Genomic DNA, 16,938 nt, shown 5'->3' with positions numbered 1-16,938 from the left:
TTGTAGCCGCAGTGAAGCCAGCAGGCAGGCATGCTATGGAGCCTGATATGAACACAGGACTCAATTAGCCCTGCTCAATCAGCCATTACTCCGTCATGTGCCCAGTGAACATGGCTTCTGAGACAGTCTGCTGGCCCACTGCTTGTAAAGGCTCTCCATGCATTATTCAGCGCTAGCGATTTCTCAGTAAAAATGCCTGCCTGAGAGGAACCTGCAGGTTAATCCTCCTAATACAGACAGGAATGACTCTGGCCTTCCATACCAAAAAGCCCCTACTTCTGCTTTTAATAAAATAAATGCAGCTTCAGCAGTTACTGTGGTCTTTAGAAAATAAGACACTGAACTGAGCAAAGCCAAGGCAATCAGTCAACCTGAGTATCTGCTCTAATATCAGTGGACCCGCCCACAAACCCAAGGACCCGCCCCTAAAATCAGAGGGTCAGGCCTGAGCCCACTTGTGTTGATCTGCAGCAGCATTCATGTTAGCGTGAGATACAACAGGCCTTCATCCTCAGAGAGGAGCCTCAATAACAACATTAACCTGTAATCAAGTGCAGAGGAAGAACATACTGCACCCACTTAGCCCTAATGTAGTTATGGACATAATCAGCGTGTACAGAGGTTCACACGCAATCCAGCTCCAATGCACTACACAACACACTCTCACTATTCTTTCCACCCCAGTATTTTTCACCTGGATTTGCTAATTAGAACTATTCCTCAGCCAGGAGGTATAACTAATTACTGAAACTAGCTGGCTTCAGAGTTCATGGGTGGAAGACACACATGGCAGGACTTCTATTTTCTGACCCCTTGACTTTCCACCTCCAATATAGACTCACACATATGTGAACATAGGCAAATGCCAGCACATGCATATATAAACACATAGCTACACCCATATATATATATATATATATATATATATATATAGGCTATATATGGATGTACAGCACACAGACATAGACACATACAGTACTTGCCGACACAGACATGCATTAGTAACAGATAGAGTGGGCGGGTCCATCCCTAGAAAGCTCCTCCCCTTCCTGCCTGCTGTAATTATGCAGTAAGCATGTATGGCCCATTGCAGGACTCACACCAGGGCTTCACACCGGGACAGTAATCTCATTTAGAGCCTGAATGGGAGGGTGAGCTGTGCAGGGGCATCAGGGAACAGCGTAGAATAACAACTGCAATGCCCACGAGTGGAAAATGACACTTCAATAAAACAAGTAGGATATTATGACATCATGCCAATATTAGACATCAAAGACCACTGAGATCCTCTGGAATTCACGCAGTGATAGTGTTACAGTGTTTGAGGTGGGTGTCGGAGGCTGTGGCTTCATGCGGACAGGGGTTCGGGGGGCCTGGGCCCGGAACCTGTCCTGCACGCCTCTGCTGGAACGCACAACAAGGCTCAAGGATCCCTCGAGGACTTACGCAACTCTGTGACTGGCCAGATATAATGGCAGGTAATCCAATTAGAGACCTATCCTCGGCACGTACAGCGCTAGGCTAACTCCAACTGGCCCAAAGGCCATCTCCACAGCACTTGGCTAACGCTGTCGGGCCAACAGCACTAAGGATAACCCCGTTTGGTCCACAAAGCTAGTCTAACGCTGCCGGGCCAACAGCACTAAGGATAACCCCGTTTGGTCCACAAAGCTAGTCTAACGCTGATGGGCCAACAGCACTAAGGCTAACCCCATCTGTTTCACAATGCTGGTCTAATGTCTGGCCAACAGCACTAAGGCCAACCCCGTTTGTTCCACAATGCTAGTCTAACGCTGCCTGGCCAACAGTATCAAGGCTAACCTAGTTTGGTCCACAAAGCTAGTCTAATATTGTCTAGCCAACAGCACTAGGCTAACACTCTCTGGTCCACAATGCTAGGCTAACCAAAAGCAGTAATCTATGTTCTTGTTTTTTTTTTGATGGTCATAATCAATAGACACACACACACACACACACACACGCACAGTTGAACTGCCACACATTTGCATTTGAGTGCTGTAAATATTTTGCTGTTGTATGCTTTTGTTCCCTGTAAAAGCTGGGGGTGCTCAGTCATAATCCAAAAGCAACTTTCCGTGTAATCCTCTTGCATTGTTGTTATACGCAGCAGACAGAAGGCGAGCCGACCTGTATATTTTACATGCATTTTTCATGCATGTTTCAGAGTGCATTCATGTGTCTATCATTTGCTTTTGCCTCCAGACTCCCTGCAGTCACCAGTCTGTTCCCATTAAAGCTCTGTAATATAGCCTCGTTCTCCCCTCCCAGGATAACACTAATCACATTAGTTAATCTATAGAGCGAAGATAAACAATAGGGCCCTGACAGTTTTTTCTCCCCCTCAGTACGAAAAATACTACAGTGGCTCCACAGACAAATTAAAAGATGGGTTTCGCATATTCAGAAAGGGATTACAAACTTGAAAAACAGGAGCATGAGTGGCTTTATGTTCACAGAGCAACAACACTAGGGGTTCATAAGGACGTGGGGGAATATGGATGGGGGGCACTATAATGGAAATTTAGCTGCAGCTTTTAGCCGAAGGAACTTAGAGAACATGCCAAGCAAACCACCACTAGAGCTAGACGTGAGTAAAATAAAAAGGCGAACTTGCAAGCTGCCATCTCGGTCAGTTCCTGAGCATCCCCCTTCAGGTAGAGTTTGGAGACACGCGGCGTTAGGCTAAAAACCCTGAGGCGGGCCGAGCATGATGTGGCTAGCCATCTGGACGGCTGCGTGCAAGAGGTACGAGGGCCAGCGGCACAAACATTGAACCGCGGTCTCTTCCCCGCTCAGCAGAGCTTCAGCCGCCTCTGTCACGCGCGCTCAAAACAAGCCGACCGCGACCGTGACCGTGGCAGATCTGCGTTCTCTGAAACCTGCGTTTGAAGTGCACGAACGCGGACCGCCTCTGCTCCGATCCGCAGCAAACCGAATGAGATCTGAGCACCAAACGCAAGCCCCTGCAGTGCAGTGTGGGCAAGACTCACCAAAACATGCCTGAGCTTGAGAAAGTGAGTAAGTGAGTGAGAGACAGAGAGAGAGAGAGAGTGAGAGACAGACCGAGAGAAAGAGAGCGAGAGAAAGAGACAGAGAGAGAGAGCAGATCACATCTTCCTGAAGAAAGCCATTTAAACACCTACTTTACTTCTCCACTGTAAAAAGGCACACTCTTAAAAATAATATAAAAACAACCGCCACGCAGGCATCCGAAGTACCCTGTAAATCCTCCTCTTAATGCATGCGCTGTTTTTACTGCCGTCTTCGATACCAACTTTGCACCTATCTATTACAATATAAAAACCATGCAAGGCATTACTGTCATAATCTCTGCCACCACCAGAACACAGTGTCTGACAGTGAGCATAGAGGAGAGCATAGAGCATCTGTGGTTTCAGGCTACAGGGCTACATATGCGGCAAGGCAGCGAATAAACATCACCACCGCACGCATCCGACCTTCCAGAACACAAATCTGCTTACCAATATACAAATATTTATAAGTGCTGCTCCATCTGTTGGGAGCCACTGTATATTTACGTTTTTTTCCCAACACGAACAAATGTCAGGCTCAGTACATCAAAATTTACTACGGCAAAAAAAACCTGTCATAACCCCAGGGCCCTGTGCAAAACAAGCATTTTAACCAGGTTCCACAAAGAAGCACAAAAGCAGAAATGAAAGGTTGTCCACAAACACAGGCGCCTGGAGCTTCCTCCACAGATTCTAAATGGATAGTCAGCTCCTGTGTCCATCTCCAGAACTACAGTATACAGTATACTCTCAGCTTGTAAGCCCATGACTTTGGAATGTTTAGACTTCCAAAGCAAGGAGACAAAATATTCAATGTCAGGACCATGGAGCTGACTATCTGCTGCACCAATAGAATCTGTGCTGACCTTCAGTTGGGGGGGGGGGGGGGAGCGGCCAGTGCGCACCTGCTTTTCCTGCATGAGGCGTACCCCCGTTTCACCACCGGGCCCATTCAGGGGGCCCCAGAAAAGCGGATTTGATGACAGCTCTGTGTGCTTAATGCCTTTTGTTCTGTCTGTAAAAGTCGGCCCATCCACGCCCAGACTCCTGGCTTTCTGTTGACGGTGCAGAAAAAAAACACCCAGTCCTGCTCTCTGCTGAATAGACTTCCTCTCCCTTTCTTTCGCTCTCTCTCTCTTTCTGTCCATCCCAGAGCGCTGCAGTTCGACAGGCCCAATGTCTGCATAAGGGGGCACACTTCTGACTCCGTGCAAAACAAACTGATGTAAGGCCTCACTGTGGCAGTAAGGAACACCCGGACCCGACCTGCAATACGCTGGGTGTGCACAACAAGCAGAATCTCCATAGCTACGATCTCATCAACATCTCTGCTTTGAAAAAACATTAGAAGAACATAATTCAGGCTACTGGCACCTTCTTTGGTCATTCCCCATCGCAGGGTAAACAATTAAAGAATGGTAAATGGACTGCATTTATATAGCGCTTTTATCCAAAGTGCTTTACAATTGATGCCTCTCATTCGCCAGAGCAGTTGGGGATTAGGTGTCTTGCTCAAGGACACTTCGACACGCCCAGGGCGGGGTTTGAACCGGCAACCCTCCGACTGCCAGACACTCGGTCTTACCTCCTGAGCTATGAAGTAACGCAATACCCTCTGTAGCTGTTGGTCAACTAATATAGAAATGACTGGTGTTTGCACAGGATTTGAGGACTTCCTGTGAGCGTCACCTGTTTTTTCCCCAGATCTTCAGCACTTCCTGTCTGCCCAAGCCTCATGAAGACAACTCCTCTGAAAGCCTGCTCCAGAAAGCACAGCAGGACCAAGCCTGATCTGAGCCTGGGGCACTGTTACTGCAGGTATACTGTAGGAAGACCCTGTGATATGTCCCTATACACAACGGTATAAAAGCTCGGCCATTTCAACCAGTTTTATCAGCCACATTAGTGAGAAGGGTTCATGATAAACATAAACGCAGGAGGATGTTCCTTTCTGTTCAGGCTATGCCAGCAGCTCATTGGGCCAAACTAACAGGATTGTTATTCTGACACCACCGGTGCTTAAAGTCCCTTCAGGCAGGTTAGCTCACGCCATTTCGCCGAGCGCCGACTCGTGTGCAACGGCCAGAGCCCTGAAACCCATTTTCCGTGCCGTCGGTTTGCATGCCTCCGGTCGCCATTTGTTTTGTTTCCGTTCCAGCCACGGTTATCTGAAGCTGGGGAACGTCGCAAACTCGGAGACGGACATACAGTCCCTTGAACACGGCCCTGAATGGGATTTTAATCTCACTGAGGTGCCACACCAGCTCAGAGAGCAAAAAAACAGACCGGAGAAGCTGATATAACCAATCTCTTAATTCAGTTAAGGCCTCTGAAGGCAGCTCTTAGCTCTTAGCTCTTAGCTCGCCCTGCTCGCTCTCCCACTGAGAGAATTTATCCTGCAGGTCTTTCAGCTCATTAACAATTATGATTTTTTTTAGCAGCCCCCCCCCTCCCTGATTAGGAATCACTAATGGTACCTCTGAGCTCTTACCACTGCACCACACACAGCCACACAAAATGAGCCCCACAGCTGCATCACATGCAGCCCTCCAATACCCAGGCCTGTGCTCATTTAAACCCTGCAGTTCACACAGCACTGCAGTGGAGTGCTTGCACCAATCAGAGGATCACCAGTGATAAACGCAGGCAGTAACCTGGGCAACGGTAACTTGCTCTACCTCAGGCGGGAAGAGACCAGCTGTGTAACAGTAGCCAAGACTGAGGCCTGACCCGGTGACCGTAGAGTTCAGCCTGAAGCTCACAGTAAGCCGAATGACCCACTTAAGACCTCTCCCAGTTCCATTTCCTGTGAAATAATGCTGATGCATAGAAAGAACTACAACTACCAGGCTACACCCCTGTCACTGTGGCACTTTCAGCAAGCACACACACACACACACACACGCAAAAAGCCCTGTCCTTTGTTTTTATTCAGATGAGACTGATCCATAAGCCAAAGCAAAGATTAGGCCTAACATGGAGAGTGTAGGTCAAGACAGCCAGCAAGGCTTTTGTCTGAGCTGGGGAGTCAGCACACATCTAATTATACATAATCACCATTTCCCCCAGCCAATGCAATCAGAGCTGACACACATCCAACACACTCACAGACACTGATATTCAAAACATATGTATGTACACACATACACAAAAAAATACATGAATACACACACACCCACACATCAAATCCGACACATATTGGAATACACACAGACACAAACACAGGCACTGCCCCACCCCCCTCACTCATGCTCACACACGCGCACACACACACACACACACACACACGCTCCCCTTCAGATGGGTAAGCGCCAGGTTGTCTTATGGATTCAGATGATCCAACACATGGTGAGCACCATAGGAAGGGTCAGATGCATTTACACACAGATGGCCTTCTGTTAGCACATTCATTTAAACTGAAACACAGTCAACGGGAATAAAAACCCAAAACAGAACCCACATACCAATCTCAAATAAAAAATATTTTAAAATGTAAAGAATTCTGACAATGGTTAAAACATGATATGATCTGTAAAATCCCCATCCCTCACACACCGTGATCAAACGTGTAAGATCCACTATGATGTAATACACTTCAACACACACAACGCCAGTGTTCCGGCTGCTTCTCCCACTCAAACACCCGGAAGGTACATTCTCTAACAGCACAGCAAACGTATAAAAACTGCTACATAAACACAGTGGTCAGCATTCACGTGGTATTCAAAGTCCCATCACATTCAAGTCACTTTAATGATTTTTGATTTATTAATAATTATTTTCTTCTTTAATGTGTAACTACGCGAGATAAAATGAGAACAAAAGGAATACAAAAAAATGAGCAGGCCAAAGTGAAATGAGAAAATATCCCGCCTGAATAAAAGAAAACGATAAACGGGGCTTAACAGGACAATAAAACACTCCTCAGGCCGGTGCATTTCACTCCAGGCACACGAGCAGTATCACATTCAGAGGAGGCCCGCAGTCGACTCTCAGCTCATATATCATTTCCTCATATCGCCCCCGGAGCGTGATGCGTCAACACGCCGCCGCAAAGAGAAATGCTTACTCCATCGAGCGCAGTTATCTCCGTAAACAGAAAATGGCCGAGGCGGCATGACGGAGGGCCGGGTGTGATGGATCCGAACAGTAAATAGAGTGTGGCCAAGCGGAGAGTGAACTCATGATTACCTGGCCCCGCAACCTTGGGGCGAAGGTAATGATCTCCGTAAATCACCGGGCCGTGCCCGAGAGCGCCCCCCCCCCGAATCCGGTCCGCGGACGGAAAACCGCCGCCGTAGATCACATCGGGGCGCGACGGCGAGCGGGCCGCCCCGTGATTCACAGTGAAGCCCGAAAGCAGAGTGAATGAATTGAGTTTGAGCATTAGCCAGGCAGCCCTCCCACCGGGCTGACCGTGAGCCACTCCACCTCAGGTAAAGCTCACAGGGTGCACGTCTCTGTGAGTCAAGATAAGGCATTTCAGGCAAGACGCTCACAGTGTGTGCGTGGGTGGAGGGTCTATCTTTTTCCAACTTGAAAATTTTTCCAGACTTCAAGCGATGAGCATCTGACATAAAGAATGGGATCGTGAGCGAGAAGCACACACTCTCTGGCTGCTTTGTTTTTGTGTCTTGTGGGTGATGCCTTATGCATTTCACAGCCGTTTGTCTTTTGAATCTTACCTGACAAAAAAAAATCTATGAAAATTTATCTTCAAGAATGAAACTTTGCATAAACAAACATCTGGGTTCTCTCACAAGCAAGGAGGAGATCCACACATCACCGTCTTTCTGTTATTGAAAATGTACACACAAAAAAGTGAAAAACACAATAAAAAGCACAACCTTTCTTAGGAGCTACATGCGTTCCACTTCCTTGTGTGACTATCAAAGCCTGAAATTCAAGCTCCTTCCACATGCACTCTGACAATCCCATCTGCTTTTCACAGGTGAAGCAATAATAACAAAAAGATTAGGCATGTTTTATATTCTCAGGAGATGGCTAAAAAAATATTCTGAATACCCCAGTAATAGTATTGATCTCATCAGGTTTGTGCAACATCATTTCTCGTCATTTTGCCCCATTGTACACTGACACAGTGCACACTCCATTCTCTAACTGTAAATTAGGGTTTGAACAATAACACACACACAGAGAAGGAGGAACACTGTTTTTACACAGGCCAACACAGAACAGCTATTCACAGGGATATTTACAACCCCTAGAAACAACTCGGGCTACAGACTGCAACTCAATTAACACATTACAGACCCTGCAACGTTACTGTCCGCAGTGTTGACAGTTACACATGCTGAACAAGTGACAGAGAGCACCACATCTTAAAATCTGAAGCTGTGACATTTATCACACGCCAGGAGTGTTTTGTTCTCACGTGAATGCCAGTCAAACTTGAAAAGTGCCGAACTCTTGGCGCTGTGTAGGTATGGAGCATGCCCCGCCGTGCCATAACTTGGCAAAAGGCTTACCTGCCATACCTGCTATCCCAATAAAAACCAAAAACACTGAATTTATGATGAAGAGCCAATAATGACATAATACATTATTATTATTATTATTATTATTATTATTATTATTATTATAATCTTATAAAGTAGCCTAATAACAGAGGTTTTGTCTGGCTATCGAGTTAAGCCACGTTCGTCTGTGTCTGTGAGAGTCAAAGCACCGATCCATGATGCAGAGGATTTTGGTACAAATGGCGAAATGTTCCTTTGATTAAAACTTAGTAAAGACATATAAGCTTTTCCAGTGGACATTTCAACAAGGGTTGAAGTTTGGGAAGGACAAACCTCGGAATAGACTCACTGTAACACACGATCACATTAATTATCCAATTCTTAATGCGGTAAACGCAGAGACCAAATGCAATGAGTTTATCTGTGGCGAGTCAGGAATGTGTCCTGAAATCTACCATAAATATGCTAGAATAGCGCTATAGGCCGAATATATAGGTGAATATAGGCCACCTGTAAAGCCATGGCTTGATTAAATTGACAAAGTCTCTATAGCCTATGACACCTGCGTTACGTGGTTGTTTTGAGATTCCTCTCCAAAAACAAGCCCCATACGCCCCGCCCTGACCCTCACGTGCATGCGAATAATTACAGTAAAACGCGATTTTGCTACAAGTAAAGGTATTCAATTAAAGTTAGACGTTTTCCGTCCACCTCTTTCACCTCGTTTGAAAGTGAAAACCGTGCAATTACACTGCCCTGCTGATTACTGACAAGTAATAAAACAGCTTGTAATTAAAAGGACTTTGGTGGTAGTGGACAAAGCTGGAAAAGTTTCGTACAATTAAACAGGTTTTTTCAAGGATTACGTCCTCCTGGGTGCAGTTAATGCTAGCACTGGGGCCGAATAAACGTGCAGCAAAACCTTGCAGGGTTGAAGCTAAACTGTCATATCGCCCTTCGTCTTCTAAATTGATTTATAGCGATCGACGCAGCAGCTGTGCTTACTATATAAGTCAATATGATGACTGAATGAGTATGTTAGCCAGTTAAACGAATTAACTACAAGTGTTTCAAAATGTTCACGTACATTGCTTCTTACAAAAAAACGAAACAAACGTATTCTTTACTTTATTTTCATTCAACTTCGAAAGACAGCTTCGAATATTATCCAGTTCTGTGCATATGTCTTGCATGTTTTTTTTTTCTTTCTTTGTGGTCAACGTTAATAATGAAATTAGGAACATGCACAACAAAATATAGTACTGTAAAAGTGTAGACCAGCCAATATCGCCAACACAGCATCCATAAAGAACGGACAGATCAAGCCACAAAACGCACCTTGCCACAGCAATATGACACGCTCTAAGCCTGATCCGTCTGCCCTAGCTATGAATAAACTATAATTAGCTCGCTAGCCCGCGTGACGATGTTTTATAAAATATACATTTTCACGACCTCAGTCTTAGCAATTTGTGTGCAAGAGGACCATGGAATGCTCAAAGGATCTGAATGAGATTGTCTCTGGAGTTGAAAGAAGGACCAAGCGAAGTAACGTTGGCTAGCTGGCTAGCAGCAATCGCATGACATGATGAGGTGACGTCGATGGATAGCTAAGAACATTGCATTTCGTTGTTTGAGTGTCGACCGTGAATGTCAATTTGTCACGCAAAAGACACTCTTGCGGGAAATGATTGTGCTAAAATATGAAGAGTGTGCACTCTATATAACAGTTACAGTAACGTTACTCACCCCATTAACCAATCCATGGTTGCTGAAAGGATAAATCCACCGAAAACTGGAGGTGTCCCCTCACTGTATCCGGGTACCCCAGTACTTCAGAAAACTACTCTCTGCAGGTCGCTCTCCCTGTCTTCCAAACTCAGCTTGCAGGGAATTTTCTTGATCTGAGGCTTGGCTCTGCTCAAGAGCATGAATAGAAACAGCAGGACCGGCGGAGCTGCTCTTGAGGACGAAGGAATCGGGGCTGCATTGACTTTGAGGTTAGGCAACACGGGGGAGAGCAAGAAACTGTTTATGTTCTACACGGTTAACTTTACTTAAGCTGAACGTCTGCTAATCTATTGCGTGTCCTCGTTCTGCAGATCACAGGACACACAGGGAGTGAGTTGTTGGGGTACTGTTCGTCTGCCCACGGTCATAAACCTCTGCATCGGCTACTGAGCTGCTTCGCTCTCGTCGCCTGCGACCCAGGCTGTGCCACATACAGGAAATCCGGAAGTAAACACAGGTCGGACGCCCCTCCTTCGTTCCCCGGAACGTGTTCTGTCCGAGCGACCCGAGCCGGAAATGTCTCTGGGATATGTAGTTGTTACGTTTCACGAAAATGTAATTTCATGGAGGGATAAGCTTTACAAATGGTTGACAGTAATCTTCAAAAAGAACAAAAACATTTCGGAAAAAAGTTTTTTTAAGATAGCAACAACTGCCATACCACCACCAACAACAACAATAATAATAACAACAACAGCAATATTATTATGAACAATAATAATAGTTAATATTATTATTACAGTGACAACAACAATAACAATAATAATAACTTTTATTATTATTATTATTATTATTATTACATTAATTAGTTGGGATTCACTGACAACACAGTTTTAATGATTTATTTCGTTTTTCAGCTGTGAAACGTAAACCAAGGCAAATTAAATGTGCTTACTGTATGGACATGCAAAACCCTGTTTTATGTAGAACTCATGGCTAAAACACTTTCATGTCCCAGCATCAGTCATCAGGGCTTCCTGTGAGAACTCACTTGTTATATACACTCCAGAGGTAAAATAGGGCCTACAATACTGAGCCAAGACCAGGTATATTATCTTGCACAAATCTATTGGGGTTTAAATTAGGGGCCAGTGAACTACCCTTGGTCTGGTGGCTGAGGGATGAAAAAGTACCTCAGGTCATGTTTACCAGGACTCTAATCAGAGAGAAATGAGCAAAAACTTTTTTAATATGCCAATGCCTTTTTGTTACAGAAGGTTCGTTTTCGGGAGGCTGTAAGTGGCCTTTTTTATGATTCTATAAATAATACTTCCTTGCAGTCGGGCCAGAGAACGTCAAAGGTGACGTCTTGGAAAAAGGGGAGCGTGCTTAAAGTGCCTTTGCCTCCTGTCTCAGCTCCAATCAGCATTCTAAGGGGAGTGGTTAATGCTGTAACAGCAGGGTTGAAATTCTTCAGAGAGCATGTCATATCCCAGCTGTACACCAGGGGGCACTGTACATTGCCGAATGAAGTATCTCAAGTATATGTCTTCAGGAAATATTCCTCAGAATCAGTCAAACTTTAACTGGGTTCCTATGGGAAGCATTTCAAAGTTTATGTGCGTTTGAAATATCCATTTATATACATGTATTTCACATGTAATGCTGGCCTCTTCTGTGTGGTTTTCCATCCATGTCAACATCAAAGGAAACCATGCCTTTTTCAATTTTTGAGTTCTTGGATGCATTTATTTTGGAAGTTTCTTGCATCAGAATGTATCAGAATGCATTTCAGTGTATTTTTGCCTGTCCTTTATCTACAACTGAACGTTGGCAACACATACAATGTCTCATGTGCATGTTTTATTTAATAATACTGGTAAATGTTGAAAGTAAACCTTTTGTTTTGTCATATAGCTTCTAATAGATTTTTTCCCCTCAGTTGCAACCCTCTCAGGATTGTTTGCTATTTTTGCAGAAATATTTGCTGCTGTCATTTTTAGCAACAGTGGGCACTTTATTCACCTCATCAATCTAATGTTGCCAAAGAAATGACAATAAAAGCAAGTCTTGACTTTGGTCTTTTTAAAACCAACATGCTGACAGCAAACTTTCCTTCAACCCGAATAGTCAATCATCTGCATGCACCTGTTGCCTACTGCTGGTTTTTCCATTTTCATGTTCTGGCTGTACAGCTATTTCTCCCTTTGTTCAACAGAAAATATGCAGATATCTTCCTGGTGCTTTTTAAAGTAACTGATCAAAAGAAGGTTCTAGAGAAAGCAGTTCAGCGTTGGCTCCATGCAGAGCTCTAAATAGATTTAAGGTGATGACAGTGAGCATAGTATTTGTTCTTAGAGATGAAAGTGACAGCAGGGTGAGGTAACTTCACTGTGCTGAAGAGTGATTGCAGGTCCTATTTATTCACCACATGCCACCTGCTGCCATTTTGTGGCAGGCTGATGTATTGAGGTCCGGCATGTCGTAGGCTCAGTGCTGTGACCTGGTGAGGCATTGAAGGACAGGGTCCTGCAGGTGTGTTCTGTTAGCATCAGGGTGAAGCGACTTTCTCAACTGCGCATACTGAGTACTGCCAGGATATAAAAGATAACTTAAGTACCACTGTTAGTCATGTTTAGTATTTTGAATAGTGCATGTAATTGTATGATTAGTAAAAGTAATTACTGTAACATAATGACTCTACCATTTGTAAAATGCATTTAAAATAATAACAATAACATGTTGTTTTGTAGCTGTTCCAGTGATCTTCGGTATGCACTTATTGTACGTCGCTTTGGAGAAAAGCACCTGCCAAATAAATGTAATGTAATATATTTGGTTTGCATGAGTGAGATTGTCTTTGTGTGTCTGAGTATGTGTTTTTCTGAGAGAAAGTTGTGTGTATGCATATGTATGTGTAAATTGAAAAGATGAATGTGTTTTTGCATGGGTCCCAGGGTGTGTGTGTGTGTCTGTGTGAATGAGTGTGTGTGTGCGCGCGCGTGCATCTGCAGTTAACTGGAGGAACCTGACTCATCGGAGCTGGTGCCTCTCTGGCGACCGCAGAGTGCCCAAGCCCAGCCTCCAGCCCACGCTGTGGGGCTGTTATCTGGGCCAGACAAGGTCACTTCCTGAAACCCATCCTGTTACTGATACAGAGACACTAATCAATACAAACACATCTGCATCGGCAGCAGCACTCTGGGCCAGCACAGTTATTTCTGAGCGATGACCTCATCGCCACGGGGCTCAGTTTCACTTGAAGAGCCTGACCTCTCCATTTACTGTTCCCTTCCCCCCCCCCCCCAAGCCCTCACTTCCTCTGCCCTCTCTTAAACTCACTTCTGTTGCTCTCTGAATGAGTGCCTGGGGATTCAGGAGGTTAAGGGATTTACAAAAATAGATTTTATTAATATACCAACCAATGAATCTGTGATTGTGAAATGTAACCAACTGTTTTTTTTGCCGTTCATGTTGTGTGAAGTCAGATGTTCCACATTAAAGAGTTTTCCATGAGCCCTTTCACCTCTGTTACGGGCACAAGCAACATGCTGTGCTCTGGTGTGCAGGCTGGCTTCGTCAGAATGAAGGATTGAAGTTAGTTTAAGTCACATAATTTATTCATACCTGATGGTTGTTATTCATGATACCATTAGAGGACATTAAAACAGAGACAGCTCACATTACTGCTGTATAAATAATAAATGCAAGCTTACCGAAGCTCTTGATCTTTGCTTTTATTGAAGAACGCAAAAAGCAGAACAACCACTTGTGTGTCTGCTCACAAATGAGGTTTTAAGCTTTGTCACTTGAACTTTAGCAGGAAATCTCTACATAATTCTGTACATGTTTGGCTGGATATCTTTCTGTATGTGAGTGAGGGTGACTGTTCATTTGTGTCTTTCAGTGTACAGGTGTGTGATAATGTGAGTGTTTATGTATGTGTTTTGAGTGTTTCTGTGTGTATGTCTGCAAGTATGATTGTGTGTGCATTTGTGAGTTTGAGAGTGTGTGTGTTCGTGTGTGTGCGAGAGAGAAAGAGACAAATTAAATGAAGAAATGCATTTTATCCACATTAGTCATGTCTGCTATCTTACTTATGTCACACAGTGGGGGGGGGGGGGGTGCCCTTCAGTGATGTCAGTCCTCTAGTAGCTGCATTTAATCATACTTTTAAAAAAAGATCTATAGCGTGATTGTGTCTTCTGTCGTGGTACTTCTTGTTATTCCAGTTGTTTGGGCTCTGTGTTGTTTGCATTAATGGCCATGGATGTCAATCTGGCTAAAAGCTTCTGCAAAATAAATAAATGCAATGCAATGTATGTAAATGTGAGATGCCACAGTAAATGTCATGAAAATTAATGGCGCAGAATGCCGCGGAACATTGCGGAATATCGCGCATTAGCCCGGAACGATCCTAATGCGAACCCCGCGCACTCGCAGAGCTGCATATGAGAGGTTATTGGATACGCGCTCACAGACATCCTGTCTCGGGAAGGCTTCGATTTACCACGGCTCCACCGTCAGCAAATCACCTGCCATTGTCAGCACTCCGTCCTTTATTCTCTGCCGCTTGCTGTTTCTCCTTCGCCTCTTTCCTGGGTAAACATTGCATCATGGTCTCCCCTCAGATTTCCAGTACAATGTGTGCATTGCAAGTTTAGAGTTTTGCATTTTATTCAGTTTTGTTGGCAGTAAAGATGTCACTCGTATTTTAATTTGCATTATTTTGGCATTGTTTTATGAATGAGAGAATGGGAACCAACTATCCGTCCATCCACTAATTTTCTTAAACCTCTCCCAGCCTGTGCCAGCATTCAGCCTATCTCGGCATTCAGTGGGCGAGAAGCAGGAATGCAACCGGGACAGTTTGCCGATCCATCACAGGGCCCACACACCTGTCACTCACACATTCATACCTATGGGTAATTTAGAGTCTCCAATCACCCTCCTGCATGTTTTGGACTGTACCCGGCAGAAACCCACAAGTACACAGGGAGAACAGGCAAACCCCACACAGAAAGGCCCCCTTCTTGCTGTCAGATGACAGTGCTAGTCACTGCACTACCATGGTGAATCAATTACAGGCTTCTTAAGAAACATAAAACTCTTCAGTTTAGATCAAAGTCTGTTTAAGGACAGCCAGTTCATGAAAAGATCACTTCCGATTTAAACATCCTTTCTGTGATATTTCTATTTATAAAATTTGGATTGGACTTTTTACGCAATTTATTTATTTTATTTGACAGACAGTATAGACAACATAATCTGTAAATTGCATTCTATTTTATGCACAGTCATTAATAAATTAAATTACATTAAAACATACATGTTAATATGAAACTCAACTTAAAACAAATGTCTTAAAGAATGAGGATAAGCTTGTGTTACGAAACATTATCAAGGAATTGTTTCAAGAGCTAACAGTAGATGGCAGCATCAAATTACCAAATGCAGGTCCCTGCACTCCAAGCATTGCATAAACAGTATTAATCACACAGACTTGCTAGCACATCTTAATATCATCATCAGTTAAACAAGAAGAACCACAACAGTCATTACCAGACGAAGCACGCAATATCATCAAATAGATTATAAATTCAGTGATGAGAGTGGGAGAAACATCGGAGAGAAGCTTTGTTTTGTTCGGACTGATTGATGAACAGCCGCCAGGCAGTTGTAGTAATAAACACAGAGAATTAACTCCATTTTAATTTGTAACTCCACTGCCATAAAATTGTAGGCTGTTTTAAGATTTTCATTTGCTTTCTGAAGTAAAAAAGAGAAGCGGGCGGAGGCCAGAGCAACTGTAATGATGACCTTCATGTGGGGAAAGGGGTAAAGCAAGAAATCATGTTATACTTGTACTCTGGCTAGTGTAAGCAGAGCTTTAGTTATGTAACTTTCCGTGTATTAGGCCTGTTTTAGGCATTAAGCCTGCTAACAGCTCTACTTCCACATTACCCCCCCCCCCCCCAAATGCACATGCACATCTATCTCACATATTCATACGCACATAACTACATCAAGTAATCAAACACACATGCATTCTCAGACTCTAATACTAATAACTGCTGGCACAGAACGCACATGCAACCTATATGGAGATCTGAGTTCTTTAGCTTTTCAGTATATTAGCTTGACTGTGGATTCTGTGATGAATCATGTTCATATCCAACACCATTAAAAAATATATATGATATTACTAAATCAAAAAAGTATTACCCAACATACCTGAAATAAATGAGTGCTGTTGAAGGGGAGGTCAGCAAATTTGTACTTAAGCAGTCATTAAAAATATTTAATGCTGTTGCACCATCTGATCTAGGAGTTCCACAGAGGGGGCGGGTGTGTTATTGATTGTGGACAAACAGGAGTTTAAACAAATTCTGCACAGTAGGCTACCCAGACCTAAGATGCATTAGCAGACAGGAGTAGGTTTTAATCTGCAGCAAGGTCACCCTGAGCCTGCAGCCTATAGCTTCTACAGCAGCCTGAGCCATTCTGATCCTCTCCATTCGACTGCCATGATAAAGGCTTCCCTTAAATAACAGCCTGCCTCCTGCTTTTAAGAGAAAGCCATTCAGTACTGCCTTGGGTCCTGCTCATTCATTCTTCCTCGTTCCGTGTAGCGTGACTGACCTATCCACGACCAGGCACCACAAAGCCTGACA

At 44.1% G+C, this 16,938-nt stretch overlaps 1 protein-coding gene across 1 annotated transcript in view; it reads right to left on the bottom strand.

Annotated features, from left to right (window-relative positions):
* LOC135255628 (MOB kinase activator 2-like) overlaps positions 1–10,751 on the bottom strand; it is a 47,943-nt gene extending 37,192 nt beyond the window's left edge. The window contains exon 1 of the mRNA XM_064337059.1: positions 10,283–10,751. Within this exon, the coding sequence (XP_064193129.1) occupies positions 10,283–10,299 (17 nt within the window). The 5' untranslated portion in view covers positions 10,300–10,751. The remainder of the gene's footprint in view (positions 1–10,282) is intronic.
* Positions 10,752–16,938: the final 6,187 nt, after the last annotated feature.

The sequence above is a fragment of the Anguilla rostrata genome, chromosome 5, assembly GCF_018555375.3.
Source record: "Anguilla rostrata isolate EN2019 chromosome 5, ASM1855537v3, whole genome shotgun sequence".
Classification (NCBI taxonomy): domain Eukaryota; kingdom Metazoa; phylum Chordata; class Actinopteri; order Anguilliformes; family Anguillidae; genus Anguilla; species Anguilla rostrata.
Note: the sequence above shows the minus strand (reverse complement) of the source record. Positions and strands in the feature narration are given on the sequence as shown.